The 15,905-nt window shown below is 39.7% G+C and overlaps 1 protein-coding gene across 5 annotated transcripts in view; it reads right to left on the bottom strand.

The window, feature by feature from the left end:
* Positions 1-15,905, bottom strand: part of DENND4A (DENN domain containing 4A) — a 49,540-nt gene that overhangs the window by 32,694 nt on the left and 941 nt on the right. For 3 of the 5 annotated variants that reach the window (XM_018069606.2, XM_018069609.2, XM_018069610.2), the window contains exons 2-6: positions 9,655-9,740; positions 4,156-4,513; positions 3,303-3,552; positions 2,245-2,314; positions 570-739 (exon numbers count right to left, since the gene is read on the bottom strand). In XM_018069606.2, coding sequence (XP_017925095.1) covers positions 570-739; positions 2,245-2,314; positions 3,303-3,552; positions 4,156-4,463 — 798 coding nt within the window. In that variant the 5' untranslated portion in view covers positions 4,464-4,513; positions 9,655-9,740. Of the gene's footprint in view, positions 1-569; positions 740-2,244; positions 2,315-3,302; positions 3,553-4,155; positions 4,514-9,654; positions 9,741-15,905 lie in introns of those variants that run through there. The other 2 variants (XM_029958685.1, XM_018069607.2) reach the window with 2 other exon arrangements.

Here is a 15,905-nt window from a genome sequence, read left to right as displayed (position 1 = left end):
TATCATTTTTGGAAGCAATTTATCCCAGAATATTCTTACGGCTGTGAAAATCCAGACTGTCTGTTAATTATTTAAAACACTTAAAAGTCATATGAGAAAGAGTAATTTATGAAACTGTTTAAGGGAGAGAAAAATAATGATTATGGAGAGTACAACTACAGTCAACTGCTCCTACAATTACCTTTAGAGCTATTTTAGAAATCCTTTATATGCAACTCAAAGCAGTATTCCCTGACATCCAATTTACTTTTTAGAACAAGTATGTACATGCAAGGTCGTTTCCATGCTTGCAATAAAAATAGAATACTTGTATGTATATGCAGTCAAATTTTATAGCTCTCTAGTTTCACAGGCTAACAGGACTGGAAAGCAAAGGAATACAGGTTTATGATCAACAGTCCAGCTCTGAAATAAATGCAAGTCACTCTTTACAGCAGCCTTTGAATTAAGCCCAAATGAACAGGTTTCAAGTTTACCTCTGAAAATGTTCATTATCATAATCCTGAACAGATAAACAACCACATTTTTTAAATTGAATTATTAACTTCTTTTTTAAGCTTTCAAAGTACCTTTTCTGCAGAAGCTCCAGTTAGCACAAAGGTAGAAAAAACTGGGAGAGGGTATTTACTGTTTGATGGCCAACATTCAATGGTTGCACTCATAGGCAGACAAAAAAGAGGCACAGATTCGGGTAATGGGAATGATTCATAATCTTCTTCAGGATATCTGCATATTAAACCTAGAAAGGGAAGGTTTAAAGAGGCAGTTATGGAAGGAACAGCAGGAGGAGATTTGTAATACCTCATTCCACAAAATATGCCTAGAAAATTCATATATGAGCCTACACTAACTTCAGAAGATCAGTAAAGTTGTAAATTAGGGAAGAGATGGAAGGGGAGATGCTGCCACAGCCTAAGGAGAAATCACCTGACTAAAGGCTTGGACTGAAATCCTACTTTCCATTCTAGGAACTATTAATAAGTACTTCATCTTTTTCTGTTTGCAGGCTTTGTGCATCTCAGCTGTTATATTGTAATAGTTCACATTCATCATCAGTACGAGCAAAGATTTAAAATCCAGTTTAAAAAACGGTACCATGAATAATTGAGAAATAAGACTGAGGTTTTCAATTATGCCAACAAAAGTTCCCTGAGAAATATATATATATGTTAAACATTAGATTTTTTTTTTAATATCAGTAGAATCAATTAATTATACTGATCCACCTCAGCCAAGGATTCAGCTACTGTGCTGTGAGACCAGCGTGTTTACACTTCATTTCAAACCCAGCTGTAAAACATGCAGCTCTGAAGCAGAGGCTTTTAGCACTCAGGTCTTCAGTTACATCAGATGGCTGGAGCAACCCATCCTGTCTGATTGCCAGCCCAGGGGACTGCAAACTGAGAAGGGATACTGCAGGAAAGGATTTGGGATTTCTCTGCATCAGAGAACAGCATCACTACACACTTTTCTAATATGAAGTGAAACGTTAATAAGCAGTAAAAACTGGTAATCAAGAATGGCAGTGGAGTTTCCCGCCAACCCAGAACCAAAATTTTGTGCAAGCTACCTTTTAACATTTTTGTTTATTTACAAATTTACTGCCCACCTTTTAGTACAACCTAAACTCCTGTTGTTTACAGAGAGCAGCATCTCAAAGGGATATAAGTGAATTAAAGCTTAAGTCTGAATCATGCTCATGACTTGCATGCCAAACAAAATCAGGGTTTAAAAAAAACCAAAAATGAAAACCCAACATGTTTCATCAGAGTCACAGCAAATCTAATTCTGTCTTATAAATAAAACAACAAAATAAACATGATACACAATCCAAAAATACTTAAAGAGCTCAGTGCCACTGATACTCAGGGCAGTGTGGAAGTCTACAGGATTCTTCAAAATGTTTCTTTAAGAAAGTGATCATGCAAATGCATCAAATAATTTTTGTGGTATTTTCTTCTGTGTGTATATATACACACACACACACACACACACACACACACACACACAGACATCCTTAAAAGACAGTTACCACTAAAAGAAAATTCTAAAATAAAATAGTCATGATACATAGTTCTAAGGCTTATTTTAGGACATTGTTTTAAAAGAATTCCTTAGGGAAAGATTCCCTTTTTGATGATGGCAAGACAGTGTCCAATAATTCTTCAGTACAAAATGTATCACATTACAAATGAGCCTTTACATCCTGAATTGAAGATAAGGAAAGGCTAAATAGTTACATACCAGCTTTATATGATATGGTGTTGGTTTTTGCCACAGACTTTTTGTAACATAAATATACTGCTGAGCCCCACTGTAAAATAAAAAAAATTACTGGATTAAGTGATGAAATATAACAAAAGGATGTAATAGAAAAGAGTGGAGGAAAACCTCACACTGTTAATAATTTTAAGTTCTCAAATTCTGGACGTGAAAATAAAGAACATGGAAAGCCATGGGACAGAAAAGACCAGCACCCTCAGAGGGAACACAGATGTAACAATTTCCGTAAGACAGAACTTCCATAACCCAGACAATACAGGGACTGGTAGAACTGAGAAATCCACTTGTTAATGCCTACAGGCATTTATTGAAAAACAAGCACAAATCAGCTCCCAGGATCTTTTTAACATGATCCTACTTGCATATGCAGTCAGCATCCTCATCAGCACACTTACTTCTGAGGACCCTACAAGTGCCAGGAAATGGAGCTGCAAATTTGACCAGGAGACACCTAAAGACTGGGTTCTGCAAATCCAAGTGCTGTGACACCTGTGTATTAATTTAGCAGGTCAGGAACTGTGTGAAGGGTTTAAACAGGTTTGCAGTCAACAGCTTCCAACATCACCTCACATGCAACTTTCTTCAAATAAGAAGTTGGTGAAACTACTGAGGAGATTAACATTTATAAAATAGCACTGTAGGTGATGGGAGAGTTTTAGAACAAAACAGAAACTATTTGTTAGATACAGAATTCCCATGACACCAGTAAAATCAGTGTCAGAAACAGCCACATCTGTAAAACCTCTGGTGACACAACAGGTTCTGAAGGACCAATCCAAAGCTGCTGAAGTCAGCATTTCCAAGTCAGCACTAAAAACATTTGCTCCAAGGCTTCCAAAAATACTTTGTTCCAAGCAGTAATGAAGGAATGTAATCCTCCAACTCTTCCAGTATTTACTTTATCTTTGGAGAGCACTTCTCAAAATTTTTCACCAGGTACTACACGAGCTGCCACAAATACTCCTCAAACGTTACGTTGCTGAGTACCGAGCGCCCGAAATGCAGATTTTGAGTCTTACCATACTGTTATTAAGGTTCTTGTCGACCTTGCAGAAGGTGTGAGGGGGGGTCTCTCCCTTGCTGGGGATGATGATGCAGATGTCTGTGACAGCCAGCGCGTTCTGGGTCATGTTCTCGGCGGCCCTGCGGTAGGTGATGAACACGCGCTGGGACGAGGCGCTGCCACTGATGTTGGCAGGGCGACCATAGGGAGTGGTCTGGATTATTTCACAGCCTTGCTTCACTCTCTCTTTCCCATCATATAAAACCCTAGTTAAAATGGGATGGGAAAAAAGTGAGAAGGCACATTTTTAAAGCACTTTGAATACCAACACTACACTGAGAACTGTAACCAAGTAATACTAATTTAACAGCACCTCTTACATCCTCTCTGAACATTTTTACAGATCACATTATATCAAACTGCATTCTAACAAAAAATCTTCATGACAAAATCATACTAGTTTTCCTCACATATAATTGCTTTTAAGCATTCTGTTTACTGCAAAACAGTGTTATTTTCAGGTCTACTAAAGATTCATTTCCTGATGCTAAGAATGTCACACAACTCCCCTCTCTTCACTCTGTATTAAATAGGTTAAGCATCTTATCCCAATCTAAGTATATACATTGAAAACTGTAAATGGCTTTGAAAACTCCAAAATATGAAGGATCAGAGTTGTCATTAAAATCCACTCAGCACTCCTTTTCCCTACCATACCAGGTTACCGCGTTCTCAAGACAACAAATATCTTCCTGTTTAGAGCTTTGCCTTGTATTTAAAAAGTATGGCACTTCAAGAAACCTGCCTTATCTGCTCATTAGTCAAATAAAGCTGTGAAAAGCACCCACTGGAGCAGAAAAACCACTCACCCCAAATCAGTGAGTGGGGGCTTGTCCCTTCCCCGGCGATAACAAAGGTATATCTGCGGTCCTACGAGGCTGCCGTTGTTGAGATCTGCAGACAAGCCTGAGGGAGTGACATCTATGCACTTATATCCCTGGGGAACTTCCTCCCCCAGGGATTTATTAAGCACTGTTACATCTGTGATGGGTTCTTTTGGCTTGGCTATTTTATGGCAGGCGTCGTTGAAGTGGATTTCCTCCTCCAGTGGTTTGGAGATGTCTGTTAATCCTGCGACGACAAAGTAGTCGGCAACACGGGCCCCTTTGTCTTCCATCTTCCATCACAAGATGTTGTAACTGCTGAGAAAGAAAGGGATGCCAGTGTCTGTGAAGGCAATTAGAAGATATCAGAAGTAATAAGGTGATGTTTATTTTTAAAAACACACAATAGAAGAATACAAAAGGAATAGATTCAGCATCAGATCACGTAGCGCTTTTCGTTTGTAATCATACCCTTCCCAATTTGGGATTCTGAGCCACAGTCTTGTGAGTTAATTGTTAAATCTTGGAATGCAAAACCAGAGTGGACTCTCTGTGTTAATTTACACACTGGAGTAGCTGAACAACAGGAGCAGTAACATCAAAGTTCTGTGCAAAGTTTTGCAAACAGGTCACTACTGGGCCAAAAAGCAGTTCTTGTGTATTCTGCCTACAGTCTGTTACTGCATTCAGCTTACCATGACAATGGATCTTCCAAGGCTTCATCTGCAATTAATTTCCTTCCTGAATATTAAACATATATGCAAAGGCTGTCTTGATTACTCTAAAGATATAATATTTGCAGCTGTAAGATTTTACATCAGATATCAAGGCCAGATCTTCACAGAGTATTTTTTCAGGCTATAAGTTGATACCATTTCATTTTACAGTGTTTTGGGACTGAGATCCTTGACAGGCAACTCATCCACAGCCAGGGACATACCAGCTTTTATACGAAACACTTAAACTGAGTCCACTTCAATAGAGCACAGACCACTGTGAAACAAAAACATTCAAGACCACATGAAGTTTTTCGGAATGAGGAGGAATAGAGTCCTGCTGTTCCAGCCAAACTGTGTTGGGAAATTATATTCTTTGTTCCTGGAATGCATTGATAAAAGAATTCTTTACATATGAACTCTTCCTGTACAGTATTTTTTGCAGTGCTTGCTGCCAATGTTGTAAATTAACTTCAGCTCGGGATACACATCTGTGGTGGGATGAGAAGACAAGCAATGCATGGCACTACACGTCAGGAGATTCAGTTTTCTCTTTGTCAGAAGCTCTTGAATGCCTTTGCAAGCCACTTAAAATTCACGTTTTACTTATTTTACAGCTTGATTTTGCAAATAAAAAAAATGCTGTTTCATGGAGTATTGACAAATGAGCTAAAAATGTTTATCCAAGTCACTCATATGTGCTGGAATCTTGCTAAAGTAGCTTCAGGAAGTTTACTGTCATCGAGTTCCAGACTTTTTAAACCAGACAGGCTATTTAAGACTCCCTTTTGTTAAATTAATTTTGTTTGGGTGCAAAATTTTGTTGCAAGAGAAACTGTTACCATGCAGGAGTTTCAAGAGCTTGCTGACAGTCAGAAACTGCACTAACAGAATTTAAAACAGTTTGAGTGGCTGGTACAAGACTTCAGTTTTCATGGAACCTTTATTCCCTTTGCTTTATTTCCCTTTATTTTTTGGTCTAGGTAGCTGAGTATTAAGCTTCATCAAACTTCTTGGATTTTACCAACAACTTTTTGTTACAAGAAAATAAATTTGGACATCTCTCACTGGTAATGAGGAAAATTATGTCATAAATTGATACTGAGCATGTGATCAAATTGTTTCAAGCTGGCCTCAGATTTCCAGCCCCAGTTCCTGCTCAAGGAGGAAGAATGTCAGGCTGTGCCTGATCACCCCTGCCAAACTCATCAACCACTGCAAGAGAGGCAATTCCAGCTTCCTTCCTGCTCTTATTCTGTAGGTTGGTTGTGTTTTGCTGGACTGACTCACTCAACAAGTTTCTGAAGTTGCAAGGAAATGAGTAAAAGTTTTTATTCAAGGTTATTTACGTCATTCAAGAAAACGCCAAGAAAATATCCCCCAAATTATCTAACCTTTATTTCTTTCTATATGGTTAATAGGCCATATGGGACACTTCAGAACACGATTCCTGGGAAACAATCACCAATGTACAGCAGAGTAACTGTTTGAAAATAACTGCTCAGCTTGTGCTTGGAGAGAACAGAGAATGCAGTCACAAAACTAAGCTTAATTTAACCTAAATTCAGTTATTTCAGAAACATCTGGAATATGTTCCTCAGCATACATGAAAGTAATAACTACAAATTCAAACTCCTCCTTGAGTGATATATCCAAAGACACACAAATTCAGCCTCTGCATATGGTGCCTATTATCTCACTGTCCATCTGGCTTCAGGGAATCCACACAGGCTGGGAACAAATGCATGGAGAGAGGAAAGATACTTCACAAAGCATCTTTAAACTGACACAAGACCAAACATTGACATCTCTTAGCTAACAGGACTGAAGTTCTAACTACTTTGAAACATTAACAATTCTCTGTAAAACGTAACCATGGTATACCACATTTTAGCTACCATAATATTAAGTTTTGTTCCTTTTCCCACCAGCATCATTTCACAAACCTACACTGATTTCTGGAGTGATTCACAATGCCTTTTAAGCTGAAATGAAACCAATATTTTAGTAATCAAAAATTCTACAAATGATGGCTGTTAAAATTGCAAGCAAGCCTTTTAACTCCAATGTATTAGCAGCCCTATTCCAGTTTAATCAGCCAAGACAGCATCACAAATAAACACAAAGACATATATATTATACTGAAGAATCAGACTTATCTCACTATTCATTATTTCATACTAAGTTTATACCGAAAGTCTTAAATTCAAACATTCATTTATTCCCAAAAGCACTTTCAAGAAAAACTGGGACAAGCTCTGCTCATTTAGAGCCAGTTAAAATTAGAATCCCCTACATACAAACACCTGCTATCACACAAATTTGCTTCCTAAGGTTATAGCACATAATAGACAAGTCAGCAAGACTTTCATAATTTAATGCAGATTTTACAGAAGGGAGGGGGAGAAGAAGGCCTGGCTGATGATGCATCATCCCTTCAAATCTGCCCCAACCCTGGAAGTGTCCAAGGTCAGGTTGGACAGGGCTTGGAGCAACCTGGATTAGTGGAAGGTGTCCCTGCCCATGGCAGGGGGTGGAATGGGTGAGCTTTAAGGTCCCTGCCAACCCAAACCATTCTGGGATTCTATCAAGGTTTTATCGTCCTTCTCTTTTGATACAAAGGCTTGCAGCTAAAAATGGGATAAAATGCAGAAGATATACTGCAGGGGTATTTTATTTAAGCTGACTTAGACTTTACTAGAGCTGCCCTGATACTGAAATTTTCAACATCTGGTTAGTGGGAGAGCAGACATGCCAACTTCATGTTAGCAGACCCCAGAAAGGAGGTATGTAACTGTGAGTTAACTCAGTGACAAACAATCATTCTGTGAAAAGCATTTCACATAAACTGATGAATCTGAATAATTTCTGGAGGAGCTTTTACCATGAAGGTATTTCAAAGCATGTTATACACATCTCACAGTACAGCAAGTCAGCTTTGAAAAAAACCCCCAAAACAACCAAGCATAAAAACACGCAAGAAAAAGAAAACAGAAAAAGTCACAGTGCACAACAGCATTGCTTGGAGCAGCTGGTTCCAGAGGAAATTCAACATTTACACTTAGTGCCACATTGAGAAGCTTCAACTGCTTCTCTACACTTCAGTAAGCTGAGGATGAAAGGCTGCACTTTGAAGACAATGCCATGGGATCATAACCTCTTACAAAAGTCCCTGGAAACAAGTGCAATCCATGGTCTTTGAGCCATCTCATGATAATCATTTTTAATGGACTGCATATAATTAATACCACTGTAAACTGAACATCAGAAGCATCAGTAAGAATCCAAATCTTGCAAGTAGCACAGTCGCTTGTAAAAACATTATTAAACACACACACAGACTTTGCAGATCATGACTATATAAATGTGGGAGAAGAGGGCTTTTTGCCATTTCTAAAAATATGGGAACAGAGGAAACAATCAGATAATCCTCCCACACAACCACAAACTATTAGCTTGATTACTCTGCTGAAAGACAAAGAGTAAACTGAGTTTCGTTGTTTATTCAAGTTAATTTTCTAATATCATTATATTTTTTCACAAACATTTAGGGAATACTAATTAATAACTCTTGCTGCCTGTCACCAGTGTTGTAATTCAACCAGTGTCCAAGCTTTTTGAACAGGTCACATTTCTCATTCAAATGCTCTAAGAGGAAAGCACACATCAACTTTTCCCCACCACATGACCTGGTGTGGATGTGCAGCAGGAACAGGAGTGATGCTTCATGAAGCAGGATTTCCTGCAGTTGCACTGCACTGTTTGCAAGGAAAAAAATCCTGATTTAATTCCTACAACCTGCTCCTACCCACAGAATTTTGTAGAGGTAACTTGTAAGTGGCTGCAGACCAGAAGAACCACTCCAGCCATTCCAGCTTCTTCCAAGAGCCAGCTTTCCCAGACAGCAGCAAGGACCATCTGGCTCCATTAGAAGAGTTTTGCCAGTCCACCTCTGGCAGACAAATACAACTGTTTTGTAATCTTTTAATCTTCCTTGCCTTCATCCTCATTCCTTCCTGCATTTTTCTTTGAGACTATTAAATGGCTTATTAATTTGAGTTCCTTATTAGATCCATTTGCTGTTTAAAGCAGGTGACACTTTACTTTGTTAGCCTGACTCCAAAGACATGTTCCATTTGTAAACAAGGAATGAATGTCTCCTCGAGCAGGTTGGAAACCAGTGCAGGGCTCTGCAACACACCTTTTTAATTAAGCTTTGAACTGTTTTAAAACATGGTGATTTTTTTTTTAAAGTACTCATCACATAATCATATTCCAAGAACCTCCTTCCTTTGAAGGCACGTGACGAGTAGATGAAGAGACACAAATTGGTGGCCAATTATTAAAAATTGCCAGTAAGTTCTAAGAGTCCCCAGTAACTCAACTCATCCCACGGGTACTGTTGCATTACCCTGTTGAAGGATGCTGACAGGGACATGGCAGCTGGTCATGCAAGAGCAAAGTGAAGTTAACTGGACCAGGCAGTCCTGCTGTGGCTGCTCAGGACCATTTCTCAGCCATGACACAGCACAAATCACATGAGAGCTCAACAGCCTCAAGAACATGTGAATAACTGCAGTTACACAAGGAAAAAGCTTCATGTTTCCAAAGCTGCCTGGCAAAAGTTATCAGACAAGCCTTTTTTCCCCAGCATTTCCTTCACAGCAAGCAAACAATCCTGGGAACAAAGCAGAAGCACCTCTAGTACCACAGGAATTCCCAGGTCATAATACAAGCCTTTTGACAACTCTAGCAGTGTGTTCCCTACCTTTTCATCAGGGCATTGCTTCTACACTTTGCCTCTCTTGCTGTCAGCCAGGCTTTAACATAGACTTCTTGTTAAAGTTTCATTCCCTATAGAAACAGTAAAAACAAGAGTTAAACAATGCACACATTTGTTCAAACTTAAATTTCTGCACACTCCACTGCTCCAGTCACATGAAATGAACTCTGTGAATTGTTGTAGGACCCACTAGCTAAGGTAAGGTTACATGTCACTTGACTATTAAAAAAGTACAAAACCAGACTTTAAACTTAAGAAACAAAATATCAATGCAGCACAAAATTTGATATTTTAAGAATGCAAACAACATTTGATGCTTTAAACCAAACTAAATCAAAGCACAGTTGAGCCAGCCCCTTCAAATGATCTCAACTCTTCCATTATTTTCTGACAATCGATACCTTCATGTCCATTCCCAGGACTCTGCCAGCCACCAAAGTGCTCTTTCAGCCCAATAACCTTCCAAAGCCTACTTCAAATCATTTTTCTTTGCAAGATTCTGATATTTAAGCAGATCAGTCTTACTCCACAATCAGCAATACACACACACTCTTCCATCCAGCCAGTTTATTCCAACTCTGCTTCCAGTGGGTGACACAGTCTCCTTGCTCTTTACTGTCCCCCACAGCACCACGGACCAGTCACAGCCAGTTATTCTCCAGTTCTTGACTTGGAACATTTTCACACAAGGCTACAAAGAGAGCAGGCAGCAGTAGCACTGCACAATTTCCCCCAATGGTCTGATCTGTAATATCAAGTTTCCAGGAGTGTCAGAAATTATAAATTTAGGGATCACCTGCAGACCTCAAGCACAGCTGCAAAAAGTCCAGGAATTCAGCAGCACTAACACATGAATAGTTTCCCCATGGACACTTCAAAAAACTCCTTTCCTAGTCACCTATCTGGAAAGCCAACGAGGACAACTATATGCAAGAAAAATAAAAAATAAAAATATATTTATGCATCATAAGAAAGACAGCCAGACCTGCAACTCTATTTTGTATTACTTGCATCTTGCAGAACATATTTACAACGAGTTTGTTGTTCTCCACCAATAAAGTAAAAGATCTACTTGTTCAAAAAACAAGATGAAAAGGAAAACCCCATGAAATTCAACCCTGCTTCCAAAAATTCAAGGAAGTGATGTTCAAGTATCCCACAAGATTCGTGACAGAGACAAATCAGTCTTAAAACCTCCACTTTTCTTTCTAGATTACAGTATTTATGGCCAACAGGCACCACTAAAGAATGGAAAGGATTTCTGAAATACAACTGTGTTTATAGGGAGGGATGCAGAAAACAAATTGTAGCCAATGAGGGGGAGGAAAGCCAAAGCAAACACTATAAAATGTAAATATTACTTCATCCAAAGCACAGTTCAGGAGGGCGGCTGGTCCATGGTTTTTGTACAACTACTTATTATAGGACAACTTTTTAAAAGGAGAGATCCCCCAAACACAATGTTCTGTTTTCCTTGGCACAGCAGATAAAGGCAAATGAAAGCAGCAAATCTTCCAATGTTGAGCTTCAAACCCAAAATCTGTAGCTGGAAATGTCAAAGTGCATCAACCAAGAGCGACAGAAGTGACCTGCTTTCACCCAGCCACGTTTGGGCACACATGCCAACCTCAGTTTTGTTCTGAAACCATTCTCTACCCAAATTAAATTTTGAAATTTAAGGCATGCTGGAAGGAAAGACAGGTGGGAGTTGTTTCTAACACATTTTGCTATATTTAAGAACAGACCTTAATTGCGACTTAAAATGTTTTATGTGATTTTTTTTTGCCTTTGGTCAGCAAAAATGCCCTCTAAGATGAGAAAACTGGACAACTGGATGATGACAATTATAGACAGAGTGCCTGACATGCAAAGACAGCATCTGCCAGGCTGCAACTGCTCTCTGCAGATCATCTACACACCACTGGAAAGGTTTAATGGAGGGATAGCACTCACTAATACCTCCCTCATCTACTAAATCTCTACATCCAGTTACCAAAATGTTCATCCACAGAAAAAAAAAGTGGGAAAGTACCACCAGCAGCTCAGCTACAAATATATCAACTACCATGTACTGCTGGGACAGTTTCCCTGCCAGCAAAATAAAGCAACATCAGGGCCTCCTCCCAAAAATCACAGTATTAGTTCAAGAGCAATGACATGCCCAGGTAACCACTGCTGATCCTGATCTTGGAGGGTTAGGAATACTGAGAATAATTCCCTAAGCCCACAAGCTTCTTCTGAAGCTCAAGACAAAACCAAAACTCAAGAGTCCAGCCCCCAAGGCCCTTCTCTGTGTTTGCATAAAGCCTGTACACCAAGTGGGGGTTTCCTCTTGGGGCTTTTTCATGTTCATATGTGTACATACAACTCACACATCACACTTACTGCCTGTCCATTTTTATTTCAGATGGCTAAACTGAAATTATTTGATTCGTTAGTAGGAATGATTTTTAACGACCCAAATTAAAAAAGTCAAAATTTACAGTAAATATTAAACAGGGAGGATATAATTGGCTAACTCACTTCTAACACTCCTCCTTACTCTTCTCCTGTTTTTAGATCATAGTTCCTCCTTTTTTTCACTCTCCTCCTGTTATTACTTACTTCACTCTATTTCAGCCTTTACAGAACTGTTATCTAATACATCTACTAGAGAGATACATATTAGATATATGTAATCTATCCAATATTTTTATTTTTACCTTTGAAAAGGTAAAAATACACCATTTAAGAGTTGGGCCAGCCAACACTTTCTAAAGTCTTTCATTTCCACTTCTCAATTTCCTCCTGGTGCTGTTTCTGAGCTCTTTAGGGAACTACCAGTGACTAGTTCTGCATCACAGACTCTGTTGAAATGAGTACTCCAGCTCTCAGCAGCACTGCCCCACACAGCCTTCCCTGCAGGGTTTGATTTTGACTCTGCAGTCTGTGGGGGCACTTTGTGAGCACAAATGCATCAGCAGTGTATTTCCAGAGCAGTCCCCGATCAAACCTCCAGACCAGGCATAGACTAAACACGAAGGACCGCAGAAAATATCCAAGAATTATTATGCAATATAGGAAAGAACCTCATTCACTTCAAGTAATTGTTTGGTCAGTACCCACTGTTATAAACAGCTGATTTTAAACAAGAGCTGAACAGTGATGATGCACTCACTGTTTATACATATTCATCCCCTACCTGTTGGCTATCCCTCAATTAAAGCAAGGCACAACTGGCTTTAGCTTCCAGAGGATTTGCTGCTTTTAGTACAGAAAAAAAAAATCATTATTTGTGTCCACAGTAGCAAATGTTATTTAAAAGCAGAATTGATATATAAGGGAAGAGAGCCAGGGCCTTTCCTGTGCTCCTGCCCAGGACCACTCAGTGAAGCTACAGCAGAAGGACAAGGGACAAGTGAACTCAGCCCTCCAAACCACACCTGCACTGCTGTGTGAGGGAAAGCTCAACCCAAACTGTCTTCAAAAGGTCCTAAATTTTAACAGGTTTGGTTTTGGAGTGGAACTGCAAAGTGGGGAGGGAACATGCTGATTTGGGGGGCTTATTCTGTTTGGGTTTTTTTACAAGAGTCATCATAACAACAATTTGAAATTTTAATACATTCCAGGGAACCTGATTAAAATATTATAACAAACAAGAGAAACATACTGGAAATGCACCAAGCCACATAAATTGCATCATGTTTTGGTAAGGCACTTATATAGAAATTATTTGGGTGTCTTTTTTTGGTTCTTTCATTACTGGTATTATTCAGTATTACAGTTCTTTCCAGGAAGCTTCAGAACAAATACCTTAATTCTACAGGTACACGTGTATCAAAACATTAACTACTGGAAGCCTCTGTCAGACTTGGAAACCACCAATACCCCAAACATTATGTTTGAACAAGGTGACAAGGTTATATTGACTTTTTATTTTCAGTCCAACTTAAACCGGACAACATTTAGCCTCCAACTTTTTGGTCGTGCCGACACTGCATTTAAAAACTGAGGTCAAAGTTGAGTAAAGGACAACAAATGGAAAGAAGATTTTCTGCAAGTCTTCATTTTGGGAGATAAATTTACGATTGAGAAAGGGTTTGACTAAGTACCTATTGCACTACTCCCATTCCTCAGCCTGCCTGGGTTTGACCACGAAGCACAACTGTTCCTGCAGCCACTGTTATAAAAAGCATTTCAGCCAACTATGACTTGCAAAAGTCACTGCAACTCAGCTGCTGGGAAGCATGATGGAAATCAAAAAGGATGTTGAATATTTAAGTGACGCTGCAAATTTCTTTATCCAGTTTTCAAACCTCAAGGTTAACAAACAAACCCCATTATCATTCAGCTTGGTCCAAGAATCATCTTCCTCTCTCAAGAGTCACAAGACAGTTTTCTGCAGCTATCACACACCACGGCAGGAATTAACCTAGAAATTAGTAAACCCTTCAATACAAAATCCTGTAGATTAAAAACTGCCAGACTGGCTTCTGGCAGTGGTGGTGCCCCCAGTTTTTAAGAGTCACACAGAACAGTTGGACGAGTTACAACCTCACTCCCTTTAGGACCAGCTGGCTCTGCTCTCTACTTTGCTACTTTCCCTTTCAAGCACATATTCTAAATAGAACCAGGTTATTTACATTGTTCCTAACGCTTGACCTGCATCAGCTCCACTCACCTGAGCTCCATAGTGTGTGCCAGACTGTGTCAATATTTGTGCTTTTACTAACTAATAATTAACTCTGGCTGTATTAACTAGGTAATTGCTAATACTGCCATTAACACATATAGTAATTCCATTAAGCACCATACTGGTCTTATATCCTATAGAACAAGATACTCACCAGAAACACAGACCTACAACCACACTGCTACAAAAAATATGAAAACTCACACGTATGAAAATCCCTAATACTGGGAAAACATTAGGAAGCCCATATTTCAAAAAAAATAGTCTTTGTGCCTTTTATCTTACTGCTTGCAGAAACAGACCTTATCTTTTGTGTTACTTTCTAATAAATTCACTGTTTAGAAGCAGCCATTGGGTAAAGCCTGTTCCAAAGGAGCAGAAGCCACTCGTAACTTGAGGAAAGTACTCAACCACCTGGACTCCAATGCTTCTACAAGTAAAACATGTACATCACAGAAGCTCTTAAGCCTGTAGAGAAGCTTAATGTTTTTTTTGCTCTGCCTTTAGAGCTCCTTGCAATTTTCCCCTTCCCCAAAAGCTAACCACAAAAACTCTAATGCTCCATTTTTGTTAATGAAAAAATCCCACTGCCAAGTCATGATTAACCCTAAAAAACTTGGCTAAATTCAGCAGAGGTGCAGTTCTGCTTTAATGTTCACTTTAAGTGAACTCCTCAATACTCTAAAAGCAATATGGAAGTTTCACCAATACCCTAAATATATAAAATTTTTAACAAGATGAGAGAAGCAGGAGACTCTTACAAAGTAAGACTTGTCTGCTAGACACACAAACCAGAAATAATCCATTTACTCCCCTCGACCTTCCTTGGCTAGACTAACTCAATTAGTTTCCCTAAACCACCAGATACTTGCCAAGATTAAATATTTGGGTTTAATCATTCAGAAAGTGAAAGATTATGCACTGTAATGTAACACTTTTTACGGAAACCTCTGCTTGAGCAACAGTTCCAGAAAAAAAATTGTGAAATAGAGTAAAAAGCTGCCCAGAACACCACACTTCCACTCTGTTAATTCAAAAAAAAGAAGTTTCAGAGTCAGGCACCAAGTCAAGACCTCATTTTGAGCAAAGGAGAAGCGGCACGTTTCAAAACGCAGTTAACTCCAGAATAACAACCATCGCCGGGAAGCTATTAAATATCACCATCCCCTGGCCAGCAACTTGTGCTACGCGCAGACCTCATGACGGAACGGCGATAAAAATGTCAGGGCTAATTTTTAGCACCGCGTCGCATTAATCCAGGTATAGGATAACCCGGGCTCGCCGAAGGGAAAACCGGGACGCAGACACGGCACCGAGGGGCTGAGCAGCCGCGGGGCGATTCCGGCTGACGCAGCGCTGCTGCTGCTGCTGCGCGGAAAAACCGCACGTGGGTCCGGGGAACGCGCGGGGACGGGGGAACACGCACATACATACACATATACACACACATACATACATACACACACACACACACACACACACCCGGGGATCGGGGGAACGCACACCCGCCTGGGTCTGGGGAGCGCACGGACGGATCGGGGGGACGCGCGCACGGATGGATTTG

The sequence above is a fragment of the Manacus vitellinus genome, unplaced genomic scaffold (genome assembly GCF_001715985.3).
Source record: "Manacus vitellinus isolate BGI_N305 unplaced genomic scaffold, ASM171598v3 scaffold_16_pilon, whole genome shotgun sequence".
NCBI classification, from domain to species: domain Eukaryota; kingdom Metazoa; phylum Chordata; class Aves; order Passeriformes; family Pipridae; genus Manacus; species Manacus vitellinus.
The sequence above is the reverse complement of the archived record's forward strand: the minus strand, read 5'-3'. Positions and strand labels throughout refer to the sequence as shown.